Source organism: Chelonia mydas, chromosome 2 (assembly GCF_015237465.2).
Source record: "Chelonia mydas isolate rCheMyd1 chromosome 2, rCheMyd1.pri.v2, whole genome shotgun sequence".
In the NCBI taxonomy this organism is placed as follows: Eukaryota; Metazoa; Chordata; order Testudines; family Cheloniidae; genus Chelonia; species Chelonia mydas.
The window spans coordinates 192,056,185-192,071,939 of record NC_057850.1 but is presented as its reverse complement, the minus strand read 5'-3'; the positions used below and the strand labels follow the sequence as shown (position 1 = coordinate 192,071,939).

The 15,755-nt window shown below is 43.1% G+C and overlaps 1 protein-coding gene across 2 annotated transcripts in view; it reads right to left on the bottom strand.

Moving 5' to 3' along the window:
- TOP2B (DNA topoisomerase II beta) overlaps positions 1-5,175 on the bottom strand; it is a 129,323-nt gene extending 124,148 nt beyond the window's left edge. Inside the window, exon 1 of one of the 2 annotated variants that reach the window (XM_037890409.2) lies at positions 4,433-5,175. In XM_037890409.2, the coding sequence (XP_037746337.1) occupies positions 4,433-4,483 (51 nt within the window). In that variant the 5' untranslated portion in view covers positions 4,484-5,175. The remainder of the gene's footprint in view (positions 1-4,432) is intronic. The other variant, XM_043540916.1, reaches the window with a different exon arrangement.
- Positions 5,176-15,755: the final 10,580 nt, after the last annotated feature.

Here is a 15,755-nt window from a genome sequence, read left to right as displayed (position 1 = left end):
TTCCAATGATGGGCACTCCATGACCTCCCACGGAACTTAGGCTTTTGTTTTACTAGATCTGAGATGGCCAGGGGGAAAAAGTCCACTTTGGTATCCTGCTTTTGGCAGTGGCCATTACTACATGCCCTATCACAGGATGTTCTCACACTTTCACAGACTCATGGACTTCCTGCCTTTCCATTTGCAATTGTGAAGAACTCCTTCCCCAATTCCATTCACTATCACAAAATATCTATGGCAACTACAGCTGTAAAGTATCTAATACCCACTGCCAACCAGTCAACAATCAAAAGCTCTCTTTTAATCCTGTTGTGTATTATAATATTTTGTAGATTTAGTATGTCTGAAACATATTTGATTGACAAGTCCTATTTCTGCAGAGAACAAGTACAAGATACAGTACCAGTTCCTTCACAATTAAATGCAATGGGCGTCTCTAATTTGTGACCATTTCTAGGAGTGAGAAGGTTGTTCAGTATTCATTTTTTTTTCCAATCACTGGGTTTTTGGCTGGAGATTACGAATAAGAGTGGAATGAATACCAACTCTGGTGGTGGCTTGATGTACGCAGCTCTCCACTATAAACTTATAGTGAGGACTTGTCTACGTGCAAATGTAATTTAAAGTGTAAATTTAAATAGATTTATTTAAACTGGTGCTAAACATGGGGTCATACATTTTGGTTTAAACCAGGCTTTTTCCTGTTTGTGTTAAATCGACTAGGACAAGATTTAACTAAACAGAAATAAGCCAAACTGAAATAAGTGTCACCAAAACAATTTAGTCCAAAGCAAGGCTTAAGACCAAACTAATTTCAAACCACCATAAAATGATAACTTCTCAGGACTGGTCTCCATTGTGGGGAGATCGACGCTGCTGCAATCGATGCAGCAGGGATCGATTTAGAGGATCTAGTGAAGACCTGCTACATCGATGGCAGAGCGCTCGCTGGTCGACCCTGGCACTCCAGCTCTCCAAGAAGAGTAAGGGAAGTCGACCGGAGAGCACAATGAAGACACTGGGGTATGTCGACACCAGCTACATAATTCACGTAGCTAAACTAGTGTAACTTAGGTCGACTAACCCCAGTTGGAAGGGCAAACAAATAAAACAGTAAGCTGTACAGTGATCTGAAGAGGATAAAGCAGTGTGAGTTTCAAGTAGATAGGGAAGATTAGGTACTAAAATACAAACCCGTTACTCAGAGAAAGACAACTATATCAATTGTGCGTGAGGAAATGGGGACGAGATTATAACTAACCTGCTGATTAAAAAGAATTGTCTCCTTATATGCCTTTCAGGTACCTACCCACTACAGTTGCCACTAGAAAGGTGTGGTTTTCAGAGATGAGCTCTCTATTTTCAATGATTTGAAGCACAAAACAGGGAGGACCACAGCCTTAAATTGTTCACTGAACTCAGTTAAAACTTCATAACTGTTATATCCTTATCCTGACATAAGAGGAACAAAGATTCATACATTTTTAAATGTAGTATTTAAAACAGGAGAAAAAACAAAGGGTCCCGCAGGCGGTAGTGCCTTCCCTTCTTTAAAAAAAATCTTCTTTTTAAATCTAAAGTAAAAATTGAAAAAAGAAATTGTTCTGTTGCAAAATGAATTGTCAACTTCACCCAAGCTACTTAAGTCTTCTCTCATAAGGAAGGTTCTTCAGTCCTCTGATCATCCTAGTAGCCCTTCTCTGCACTTTTTCCAGTTTGAATTCATTTAATCTTTCTTAAACATAGGAAATCAGAACTGCACACAGCATTCCAAATGAGGTCTCATCAGTGCCTTGTACCACAGTAGTAACACTTCCCTCTCTCAACTAACATATTTTAAGATTGAATTAGCCTTTTTCATTGCCACATTATACTGGCAGCTCATAGTCATCTTGTGATTGACCAATACACCCAGGTCCTCTTCCTCCTCTGTCATTTCCAACTGGTAAATCCCCAGTTTATAGCAAAAACTCTTGTTGTTAGTCCCTAACAGCATGAACTCGCACTTTGCAATATTAAATTTCATCCCATTTCCATTATTCCAGTCTTCATGGACATCCAAATCTTCATGTATGATATTCCAATCCTCCTCCATATTGACAGATCCTTGAGAAACTCCACTAGTAACCTACCTCCAGCTGACAGTTCACCTTTCAGTATGACCCATTGTAGACTCTCCTTTAACCAGTTCCTTACCCACCTTTCAATTCTTGTATTAATCCCCATCTTCTCCAATTTAACTAATACCTGTATCAAATGCTTTACTGAAATCCGGGTAGGCTACATCTACTACATTTCCTTTGTCTCAAAAATTGGTTATTCTCTAATAGAAAGAGATTAGGTTGGTATGGCACAATTTATCTTTTGTAAAACCATGTTGTATTTTATCTGAATTACCATTTACCTCTCTGTTTTTGATTACTCTCTTCCAAGATTTGTTCTAAGGTCTTGCAAAACAACCGAGGACAAACTAACAGGTCTGTAGCTTCCCAGATCACCTTTTTTCCCCTCCTTTCTTAAATATAGGCACTATATTTACAACTGTGTAGTCATAGGATATGACCTCCAAGTTTATGAACTCATTAAAAATCCTTATTAGGTTTCCAATTGCATATGCCAGTTCCTTTAATATTCTTGGATGGAGGTTATCCAAACTCCCTATTGAAGGGGAATATTATTACACTGACAATCCCTAGTAAAACAGAGTGTGCCTGTTCGATAAAGATGCTGCTACTACTCATTCAACTATGCTGCCTTTTTTTGTTAGCTATATTAAGGAAATGACCCTACTGTGAACTCTATGCTTAGAAAGACAAATGCAAGTGAATTACTGATAGTCTGTGGGAACTGCGCCCCTTCAGGTCTTCTCTCCTCTGTCCTGGGACCTTTCCAGAACCAGAGAGACATACTGTTAACAGGCCAGGAAGGCATTTCTCTCCACCCTCCCTGGATATAAGTCAACAGTGTGCCCTTGTTGCCAAGAAGGCCAATGGCATTTTGGGCTGTACAAGTAGGGGCACTGCCAGCAGATCGAGGGACGTGATCGTTCCCCTCTATTCGACATTGGTGAGGTGTCATCTGGAGTACTGTGTCCAGTTTTGGGCCCCACACTACAAGAACGATGTGGAAATATTGGAAAGCGTTCAGCAGAGGGCAACAAAAATGATTAGGGGACTGGAACACGTGACTTATGAGGTGAGCCTGAGGGAACTGAGATTGTTTAGTCTGCAGAAGAGAAGAAAGCAGCTATGAATCCCCCCCTCATTCAACTACCTAAAAGGGGGTTCCAAAGAAGATGGATCTAGACTGTTCTCAGTGGTATCAGATAACAGAACAAGGAGTAATGGTCTCAAGTTGCAGTGGGGGAGCTTTAGGTTGGATATTAGTGAAAAAGTTTTTCCTAGGAGGTTGGTGAAGCACTGGAATGCATTACTTAGGGAGGTGGTGGAATCTCCTTTCTTAGAAGTTTTTAAGATCAGGCTTGACAAAGCCCTGGCTGGGATGATTTAGTTAGGGATTGGTCCTGCTTTGAACAGGTGGTTGGACTAGATGACCTCCTGCGGTCCCTCCCAACTCTGATATTTTATGATTCTATTCCTCACACTGCCAAAAGCTTTTAAACTTCTCAAAAGCATTCACCAGTTCCAGAGTCACTTAATATCACCACAATGCCAAATTTAGTTCTGTTTGCTCATCTTAAAAAGAGAAGCCAAGAACAGGAAGGAAAACTTTAAGAAGGTTGTAAAGTTTAATTCCTGGGTTACATTCTGAAGCATGTAACATCCCAGCTGAACAGTCTCCTCTCCCCTTACTCCTAGGTTATGAGATATGAATACGCCAAAGACTATAGCTAAACTGATTAAAATGAATCTGTCATAAAGCTTAACTTGAAACATTTTAGACAGCTGAGAATGGAGGATGTCAGTTTGGGACTGACGTTCACCTGCATAACTCTTTTGTAGCCCTGAAAACATTTCATTTTAACTGAAATCTAGCAGCACAAAACTCTAAAGAGGGTGATGGATGCCCCCTCACTCTGGAGAAAGGTATCTGTAGACATACTCTATCCCTGGCTTTCCAACACCCTCCAGGGCACCAATTTACTAATCAAACAACCTGCCCTCAATTCTGGATGAAACACAGCGGCTTCCCTCCCACAAACTCCCCCCATAAACACCCCAAACCCACCCAATGCCACCATCTACCTACAGTGCCAAACTCGGTACCAAGCCCTCTATTGCTGTAACCTTTCCCCTACATTCTCAGCTTCCATCGGAGCACTATCTGCACTGCTGGAACTTGTCCACACATGGGAGATATTAAGCAACCGCCACATACATAATTCAATGTGCAGACAAGACCTTCATCCCTAAATTCGCAATCTCCCCTCTGAGCCAAGCCTCATAAGGGAACAGTGGGGAAAATAACTTACCACCCAGGTTAGTCCCCCGCTGCCACCGCCACCGCCTCCGGATTTAGCCATTTTCTCCCCGTTGCCTCAATATAAATAAGGAAGAGCTAAAAGGACCGGGGCCGAAACTGGGCTTCACCCCTGACCTCAAACAATACACACACACACAGCTGGCTCAGTCTCTTCCAGCCCCTACACACACACACACACACACACGGCTCGGGCTTTCCCCCCCCCCTTGCGCGCGCGCGCGCACACACACACACAGCTGGCTCAAGATCCCCCTTGCACGCACACCCACCGCCTTGGCACCAGGCTCCCACTCCCCTCGGTCCCGGCCCGGCGTCTATGTCATGCTGAGGAGCGCAGCCGAGTATTACAAAGTCGCGAATCACCCCCCGCTCCGCGTGCGCGGGGCCGGGCCGCCCCGGCGCGCCGAGCCCGCACAAGGAGCTCGTCCGCCGGCCGCTCTCAAACTCGAGGCTGGGCGGCGGCGGCGGCTCAGGCAGGCCCGGCCTGCGGGTCTCGCTCACACCGAGGCGGCGGGCGGAGGCGATTGGTCCCTCGGCGGTGGCGCGGCCGCTCCCGCGCCCGCGGCGGCCCCGAGGAACACGGTAAAAGCGGGATTAAAGGTCCGTCTCCAGCCCAACCCCCACGCCGAGCCGTCGCTTCCCCGCCCCCCGCGCCGCCGAGGCCCAGCTCTCAGACAATAACTGCGCTGCCCCCGTCCGGCATAACCGCCGCGGCCGCCGCCGAACACCGCCGGCCCGGCCCCTAGCCAGCCCGCCAATCACAGGCCAGGGGCAGGCACACCGCGCCCACAGCCAGCCAATCAGAAAAAAGAACAAAGCGCCAAGGTAGGCCTAGTGGACGTCACTGCGGGTGGCAACAAGGAAGAAGAATCCCGCCGAACGGGGGCGCTCCAACGGGGCGCGGAAGCCGCCGTCGTGGGAACGGTCCGTGGTGCTGATGCAAGGATGATGCGGGGCGGGGGATGGGGAGCCAATGAGAAACTAACAATATTGCTGCATTTCGTGAAGTAATTAAGGCCTTACTTAATGTGTCTTAAGTCAGAGCAAAAATGGCAGTTAACGTGTATGTACGCCACTGCCCTCTACTGGCAATCTCACGTGTGTTGATAGGCGGATAGAGCAGGGGTGGCCAAACTTACTGACCCTCTCAGCCGCATATGATAATCTTCAGAAGTTTGAGAGCCCAGGCGCACCTGCCCGGGCTCAGGGCTTCTGCCCCACAGAAAGCACCTGCCCGGGCTCAGGGCTTCTGCCCCACAGGAAGCACCTGCCAGGGCTCAGGGCGTGAGCCCTGAAACCCAGCAGGCATGCGAGCCACAGTTTGGCCACCCCGGGTTAGAGAGACAAGTCGGTGAGGTAATATCTGTTATTGGACGAACTTCTGTTGGTGAGAGAGACAAGCTTTTGAGCCACACAGAGCTCTTCTTCGGGTCTGGGAAAGGTACTGAGCATCACAGTTAAATGCAAAATGGAACAGATTGTTTAGTATAAGTTATTAGCACATATTCTAAAGGGACCATTCAAGGTAGAGAGGCCTGTTAACACCCCTGCAGTCATAGGACAATAAGAGCGGGTTAATGGGTTACAAATTGCTATAATAAACCATAAATCCAGTGAATTTATCTATAAGGTGCTACAAGTCCTCCTTTTCTTTTTGCGGATACAGACTAACATGGCTGCTACTCTGAAACCTGTCATAAATCCAGTGACTATATTCAGTCCATAATTTTTAGTGTTTAGCAGAGTTATGAATTTAAGCTCCCAGGCTTGTCTTTTGAAAGTGTTGTGCAGGTTTCCTTTGAGGATGAGGACTGATAGGTCAGACTGGGTGAACACTTTTCACAAAGCAATCACTCTCATTGTTTTTATCTTTTATCATTTTTCTGTGTGGGCTCATTCAAGAGCGTCGTGATTGTCTGGATTCACCCACATCATAATTATTGGGGCATTAAGTATACTAGATGAGGTATACCATGCCAGAACAACAGATGCAAAAGCTGCAGACATTTCTCCACTGCTACAATGATCAGCACCCTCACAACACACCATTCACGATCCAGGGATCCTACAGGTGCCTCTTAAAACATGTGGTATACTTGATAAATATTTTTAGCCAGAGATTTGTTGCTATGTTAAAGGATGACATAATAAGACACCTTTTTATAGTGTCTTAATTTCAGGTATTTGTCACATTTGAAAAATTTTGATTTATGATGTAACAGACCAGATAGCTGGTGTATAATGTTTAAAACTCAGTTATTTTAGATATGAGTATGAAAAATGTACAATAAGATATTGTCTTATTCTGCCAAGCAAATTCGGAGGTTTAAACTTAAAAAATATTATGGTCACAGGCCTTAGACAAACTTGAAGAAATAAGGCCAGCTCTACACTACAAACTACATCAGTATAACTATGTCACCGAGGGGTGTGAAAAATCCACACCCCTGAGAACCGCAATTTTACCAACCTCACCCCCACTCTAGACAGCACTATGGCAACAAGAGGGCTTCTCCTGTTGACATAGCTACCACCTCCCGCAGAAGTAGATTAACTACGCTAATGGGAGAAGCTCTCCTGTCATCTTCACTGAAATGCTACAGTGGCACAGCTGCAGCTTTTAAAGTGAAGATCTGCCCTAATTGTTTGCATAGCATATAACTTCTAAATTAGTAACTATTACTTTTAGCTTTTTATAAGAGAAGCAGAGACCTGACTACAACCGTATCCAGCCCTTTCCCCTTGAGTTATTAACAAAAAAGGTGGGATTGATAGTACAATGGCATCAGAGTTAGTAGACAAATTAGTATGTAAAGAGAATAAGTAGTTTAAACTGAATAGCAGTAACCTTTTCCTTAATTCATTTCCTAGTAAGTAAAGGAATTAAAAATTGAGCAGCTGCTTGTGAAAAATCAATAGTAATGTTCAGTTATCCCTCAGGGAAGCATCAGAAGAATTTATATTAAATTTTGCTAAATAAGCAATGTTTACATCTGCCAATTTCTGAAGAGCCTATGAGCATAATATCTAAAAGTGCTACAGCAGGATTATATGAAATAGTGGGTCTGTCCAAAGGTGACAGTAAATTAGGTCTGGTCTATACCTAAAAATTAGATCCACCTGCCTACGTCACGCAGGGCTCTGAAAAATGTTGTCCCCTGTACAATGTAGTTAGGTCAATGTAAACTCCACTGTAGATGCAGCTAGGTTGACAGACAAATTCTTCCATTAGCCTAGCTAGCACCTGTCCAAGAGGTGGATTACTTACATTGAAGGAAAAAAAACCTTTCCATTGATGTAGGAAGCAGCCACAGTACAGCAGCACAGCTGCAGCACCGTAGCTATGCTGCTGTAGTTGCTGTAGTGTAGACATACACTTATTTATTATTATTTTTATCGGCAACCTTATACCTCTGAGTATGCTGCTGGGGTTTCTCCTGCGGTTGCTTCGGGCAAGGCTCTTGAGAAGTGTGTCTTGCTGAGCAGCCTAATTTTTTATTTTAATTTTTTAAATTTTCCTGATCTCCTTCTGGATGGGGTTCCAGAATCTTGGACCTGCTGTTAAGACTCTGTACAGCTCCTTACAGTGTATACCTCAACTCTGTTAGTTGTAGAAAGCCATACAAAGGGGGTCTTGAGAGGTCCAGAGATGGTCACTGAAGCAGCATGGGCCTATTTATTAAGGCTTTTGTAGATCAGTAGAGAACTTGAAGTAGATCCAATAAATGAGTGGAATGAGTGCGGGTTGCAGAGCACTAGTGTACTATGCTCCCATCACCTCCTCTTGCTTAGGAGATGGGCTGCGCTGTGTGTAACAAATGTATCTTCATTAACTTATCTAGACTTGGGTATTAAGTTGTAGTAGTCCAGGCTGGAGGTGGCAAACACCTGAACTACTACAGGCAGATCACTCTCCACACATAATAAAATCTTCTTGATAGCCAGAAATAGAAGGTGATCTGGGCAACTGCTGCTATTTGAGTGAGCAGAGTCACAAGTGAGTGCACAGCCTCTGGGCCATTCAGAACTATCTTAACTACTGGAGGGGAGATGCCTCCAACTAAGGGGAGATGGTGGTTCCTCAGAGCATTTCTTTCTTCCTGTTAGCATTGGTTTTAGTCTTTCCTGGGGTAATCTTGTTCAAGTTGTTCTTCATCCAGGCTTCAGTTCCCTTCATGCACTGAGACAGCTGGAAGACAGTGCTGTCTGTGTTTGATGAAAGAGATATGTAGAACTGCATGTCACTGGCATCACAGCTGGTTTGGCTCAGGATATCCCCCTTGGTACTACATATATGTAGGATATCCCCCTTGGTACCAGACTGAAGGGCAGGAAAACTAGTTTGATGTGTGCTGAATTTGCCTATATCTAGAGCTATGTACATTCAACTATTCTGAAAACACACATTCAAACACAGTCATTTATCTGAATGTGTAATCATAGTTCTTACTTTCTGAAGGCAGAAAAAGTTACATGGCTAAAAACTGTATAAATACAATGTTGTTTGAAATTTTAATCCAGAAAAATCATGACGTTAAGTTATAACATCATGACAACTCTAAATCTACCATATTGTACATAGCTGGAATAAGGTATAAGTGAACACCATGCATAGTAATACAAAATACTTACATTTACAAAAGGGCAGAGTTATGTCCTGACTTTTGTGCATTTAAAAATCTCAGTCAGAATGTATTAACATAGTTGCTAACTAACAGGTCTAATTTTATTGGATGAATGACAATACCGTGAAATGATGATTGCTTAATGTACCATTTTTGGCTTACCTCTGAATGGAATTTAGAGAACACACCTGTTATGTGCTTCAGACAACTATAAAGCAGTTTATCTATAAGAGGAAGGTTCAGGAAAGAATATCGTATTTGTGAGCATTGTTTTCTAGATGACTGCCGTTGTTTGACTCTTCACTGAATAATAATTTATCTTAAGCAAGCAAGAACTGGAAATGGCTGAATGTTAAACAGTTATGAACACTCTGCCATTAATCACTTTTTATACCGTTAAACATTCCTAGCCTCCTGAGTTTTGATACTGTGTCAGTCCTAGTTACCGTACCATTCTCCTGACAGTTGTATGTCAACTCAGATGATTGTCATATGCTGTTCTTGGGATGTTTCTTCTTTGTACTAATTCCTCTCATATTTACTGGGTGGAAAAGGTTAAATGTCTAAGCCAAGGGTTTTGTTTTAGGTTTTGTTCAGTTTTAGTCTGAATGCTCAGGCTCTGGTTCTCCTGTTTTTTTTTACTGTAACATTCCTATCTTCTCTTTCTACTCACCACTTCATACTTCCCTCCTTTACCACCGTAGACACTTCATATTTTCTTAGTACCTTCTTTTCTTCTTAAGAGGAAAAAGAAATCAAATTACCTCAATCTTTTGCTGAAGCAAGAACATCTAGATCATCCTCAGTCCAGATTGACTGCCAGAAGCATCCCTCCCTCTGCCGCTCACAAAGAGTGTTGACTCCTCAACATTCACCTATTGGTTTGGGAATGTTACCTATAGTTTCTCTTCTCCTCTGTAATGGGCAGATAAACTACTCCTTTAGTCCTTAAAGTTAAGAATGTGCCTCAGTGCTTTGTTGAATTTGAGCCTATGTCACTTTGCCCTACCAGCAATTACCATTATACTTAGTGGATTTACTTCAAGTTAACTTACTATAAAAGATGGATAGCTATTTTCTTCAAAATAGATTGCCAAATGTTCCACATCTGCAGGATAGTCCCAGAATATTTCCCTCCATTCAGAAGTCCTGGTTTGGTAAGAGCTCATGGAATTGAGTTATTCTAAATATAATGTCCAGTGAGAAATGAGAGAAATTCTTTTCAATATTTAATGTTCTGGAAGTTATGAATTTCTACTCACCTTTGCATATACCGTATGTGAAATAATATCTCCTACCTACTGCTGGAGAAACACTGCAATGTTAATATTAAGGAAAGGCCTGGATAAAATATACCAAAATGCTAGGACTGCTCAGTCTTGCTTTTTCTACTTCAGTTTTATTTATATAGTCCAAACCAGTTTCTGCAGGAAAGAAGTCAACAGACTCATTAATGTGGACAAACATAGAAGAAATGTTGCCTTAATAGTTTAAATACTGTAGCTGAATTAATTCTGAAACACTTAAGTGCGGCTATTTGCCTCTATCCCCTCTGCATCTGTGCCATGTCTTAAATAAGCACCTTGGCTCTAGAAGAAAGCACACATTGCTTAACTCTAAACCCAAATTTTTGCAGCTTTCTTTCTATTTCTACCTGTTATTAGCATATCTCCTAAATAACCAACATAATATAAAACTAGGAGAATGTGACCCATAATACTCGGAATAGGTCATTGGCACAAGCTAAAAAATATAGTAGTTCTCATATCTGAATGTGTGCTCGCCATAAAGAGTTTTATATTCTAAAAGCTAGGGATTATTATTCCATCTGGTGAAAAGCCTGAGATAAGTCACTTTTTGTAATCTTCACACTTCCTACCAGTATGGCAAATAAGTCTTGTATTTTGGAATTATATACAGATGTATTTTCAGCCAGGAGAATATGGTTACTTACAAGTTTTCACAATTTCACATTTCCGTTAAGAAGATGCGCATCCACACAACTGGTGCATCCGATTTAATGAACTCTACAGATAAAACTATTCCCTGTGTCTTCGGTTCTTCTAGCTGCCTTTTTACAGATTCTTGCAAAAGATGGAGCATAGGATAAACCTTAACCAAAAAAAAAAAAAGAAGAAGAAGATATGGTATTGAATTCTAAGTTTTGTTGTTTATGCTTGTCTTCAAACCCAGGTTTGGATTGAAAAGAGTTTACATATATTTTTAAACTTCACCAAACTAATAAATGGTATACAATAAATAGATCCAGCTTTATCTTTTAAAACTAATTTCTACTTGTTAGTGAAGCATTATTTCCTTCTGTAGCCATTAATAATAACAAATAAGTACCATTTTACTCTGTATTGACGATCAAACGTCATAAAGTCTTTATCTGTGATAAAATGGCATATACAAACAACAGGCCCTTTTTTTTCATAGCTGGTCTTTAATAAGCCTTTCTTTTAGGCTCACTCTTTTATTGGAACTCTTTCTCAGCATGCCTTCAAGAAGTAGGAGTGGCTCTTTAAATTTGGTAGAAGAAGCACCTGCAGGTCTAAAGTGACCATTTTGCAAATGGCTGTTGTATCTTGCATCTCTGTATTTGTCATTTGGTAAGTATTAACTTTTGTTATGTTTTCCCATACTTTTTCCTGAAAAGGTGGTACATCTTAAACAGAATTGTTCAACACTGTATCAGTTTCTCTTTGTGTAATATTAATATGTTATTTTCTGGTATACATCTTCAAAAGTTAGAAAATGCAGCACCTGTCCTAATATTTGTGGATCTTTTATTTTTTAGTATCTCAGTACAGAGCATAAGAGTCACATTTATCCTTAATGACAAACAGTTCTGAAAAGTGGTAAGCCATCTCTTTAAGAAAAGGCACAGAATCTTATGAGTTCCTCTATATTCACATCATTGGTGAGGTATGTCATACATCTTAGTGAATATGATTTTCCTTGTTTTGAATTCCTTTCTTTGCTGTGGTGGGTGGCAGGATGAGCCAAAGGTCCTCTTTTGCATCAGATCCTACATCTCAGCTGTTTGAAAAAACTTTGTGATGCTCTCAAATAATGTAAACATAGGCAGCTCAAATTTGTTAATATCATCCCTGTGTGTTCTTTGTTTTCCACCCTATTCCACCAGTATTCTATACTTATTCCCTTGGGAGATTAACAATAATCATTCAGTAGCTCAGGTGAAGGCAAAAAATGACCGAGAAGGCAATGCAATAATTTAATTTAAGGTAACAAATCAACTCAAATTTGAAGATCAAGTTTATGCACTTTAGACTCTACTCTCTTTAAAATTTGCAATATACATATAGATTTTTCTTCAGCTCTTTAACCAGGATTATTGGTCTCACAACTGTTGAGAACTATTCTCTAATTTTAATTTGCTGTACTATATGGAAGAAACTCAAACCCAACAGAGAAACTTTCATTTGAAAGTTTTTGTTAAAGTGCAATAATAAACAGTATAAATTGTAAGGGGATAGTAAAGGTAGGGACACACTAATTACGGAGGATATGGTGAGATATACTCACAAACCCATGAGAACACAGCACAAGCTGCAGCAATCTAACATAACGCAAGGTTCATACCAAGGTACGTGATTAGTTCCAAGTTGCTTCACAAAACCAACATTATAACTTTGTCATGTAAAGCAAATTTCTCTGTAGTGCTGCATGGAGTACAATTCCATACCAAAAGTTTCTGTGTAGTTTCTTTTTGATCTTTAAATCTTCCGTGCTTTGACAATTCTCAGGGTACCCAGGACTGTGAGTCATCCTGTTGCCCCCCTGTGAGGCAAACTCTCAGTCAAACTAGGGCTGCTAGCTCAGGATGCTGCAGTGATCATGGGTATCTAGTGGACTCTTTGCAGGTGTTTGGCTTTGGGCCCTGGTTTGTGGGCTTTCTCCAGTTGCTGTATGCCTCTATGGAGTGTTTGGTCAAGCTCAGCTAAAGCCTCACCGAACCCATCATCTTTGGTTGAGGGGTGTGTCAGGGCTGCCTGCTGTCAGGCGAATTGTACACCCTGGTCATCGAGCTGTTTCTCCATCTCCTCCACCAGTGGTTAATGGGGTTGGTGCTCCAAGAGCCAGAGTTATGGACAGTCCTGTCAGTGTATGCTGATGACATGTTCCTTGTGGTCCAGGACCCGGGTGACCTGGTGCAGATGAAGGCCTGCCAAGCCATTTACGTGGCAGCCTCCTCCACCTGGGTCAACTGGGTCAAGACCTCTGGCCTGATGGTTGTGAATGGGTGACAGGCAAGATCCCTTCCACCAGCACTCCAGGCCATCCGGTGGAGCATGGGACTGCTGCTTTACATGGGCGTCTACCTTTATGTCACCCATCATTGCCTGCTGGAAAACTGGCATGATTTGGAGGGCAAAGTGGCTGAGCAGCTGCAGAGGTGGACAGGACTACTCCAGTGCCTTTCTGTGTGGGGGAAGGCGCTGGTGCTTAATCAGTTGTCCTGTCTGTGCTCTGGAACCAGCTCAACACCCTGAGTCTGAGTCCCAGCAGAGCTACAGGTCAGACTGAGCAACAGCATTATGTGGTCAGGAATCCTTTTAGTGCTTCACAGTGCACCAGACTCCAGTGACTCCAAGTTCCCCCTCCCACCCCCAATTTTGGACTCTGACTATCTGGTTTCAATCTTCAGTGTGTATCTGGACTCCAGCTTTGATATCAGCTTGTCTTGTCTTTGGACTCTGACCACTCACCTTTAACCTCTGGCCTGCACCTGGACTCTGGTTACATTTCTGATTCTGGTTTGTCTACAGATTCTGATCTGGGTTTTGACCCTGGCCTGCTCCCAGATCTCAATTCTAGGACCAGCTGTGGCTCAGACTCAACCCTGTGCCCACCTAGGACCTGTGCTCCAACCACTGGGCCTGATTGTCAGAGGCAGTGCCTGACACCCCACTGCCTCCAGCATGAGGGAGACTATCTTGTGCCTAATTGGGGGTCAGCTCCCTGGCACCAGCAGCCTGTGAGCCTCCCAAGCCTTTTCCTCTGGGCTATGCAAGCCCTTATTGTGTCTTGCAGGTTAACGGTACGTTCTGCTGAATCCCTGAACCCTTTTGAAGCATTCCTCTGTAGTGTCCAGCCACTTACCCACTGAACAGTCTCCCCCCTGCTACCAAGGTTTTCATTAGGGTTAACTGCTACATTTTTAAGGCACAGATTAAGATTTGACTCTTTAAGGCTTTTAAAACTGGCAACATCACATGGCACAATACCCACATATAAATGCAAGAGGTAGTCTCATTATCTTTTTCAAGGCCTCTGGAAACTGACTAAACTATCCTCATGGCATTATCTGGAATTCTTACAGAATCTGTTGAACAACCGTATCTCTCTGGCACAGTTACATCCTTGGAAACAACATCACACCTCTCATCAGTCATGTGAGATCCCTTTATGAACAGCATGAAAAATAACTATGTTTACTGGGAGTAGCACAGACTAAGGCAGGGGTGGGCAAACTACGGCCCGTGGGCCGGATCCGGCCCATCAGGGCTTTGGATCTGACCTGCGGGATTACCAGCCCCGTGGCGCTGCAGGGCTAAGGCAGGCTCCCTGCCTGCCCTGGCCCTGCGCCGATCCCGGAATCGGCCGGCACCATGTCCCTGCGGCCCTTGGGGGGGGCAGAGGGCTCCACATGCTGCCCTCGCCTGCAGGCACCGCCCCCCGCAGCTCCCATTGGCTGGGAATGGGGAACCGCAGCCAATGGGAGCTTCAGGGGAGGTACTCGCAGGTGAGGGCAGCACACAGAGCCCTCTGCCCCCACTCCCCCAGGGGTCCCCTGCCCAGAGCCTCCAACCCCCTGCCCAGAGCCCCCTTCTGTACTCCTCCCTGCACCCCAACCCATTGCCCTGAGCCCCCTCCTGCACTCCACACCCTCTCCTGAACCCCAGCCCCCTGCCCTGAGCCACCCCCTGCCGAGCCCTCTCCTGCACCCACACCTCTTGCCATGCGCCCCTTCCTGCACACTACACCCCTTCCCACACCCCACACTCCCTCAACTTATGCTACATGTTCTGTATCAGCAAATCTACATGCTTCGCACACTGAATTATACGTTATTTCCTTTCCTTTCCCCTCCACCTACCCTATCTGTGAAATGATTTTTTAAATTTCTTTGAATCTGACTCACTCCTGTTTATTACCATATACATTGCCTGTGTGTCCTGTGGGAAGGTGGACTTTGTGCTAGTGTTTTGGCACTGAATATTCACAAATGGCTGAGCTACATATCATTTCCTTATGATTTGTTACCGATACTGCATGAAAAGTAAATGCAATAAAATACAAAAACTTTACAAAATATAGACAAATTGCCTCTGGCCAGTGTTTGCTTCTGTTTTTTTTCAGTCATGTTTTTTTGGCTCTGGACAAATAATACAAGCAAAGCTTGTTATTCTCTGAAGGTTATTTATGCCAGGGGAGGCTGAATGCCTATTCCTTTGCCTCATTTTGTCATTCAATAATTCCTTATTTAGTCATAAAGAATTATCATATTATAAGACACATACTTAAGTATTGCATTTTAAAAAGTGTCCTGGCAGCAAGAAATTTTTCAAGTAGACTATGTGATGGGGCGAGGCCAGATGGCTATAGAAAAGTAGTAGGAGATAGATATATTAGCTCCAGGCTAAACAAATCCCTGGTACC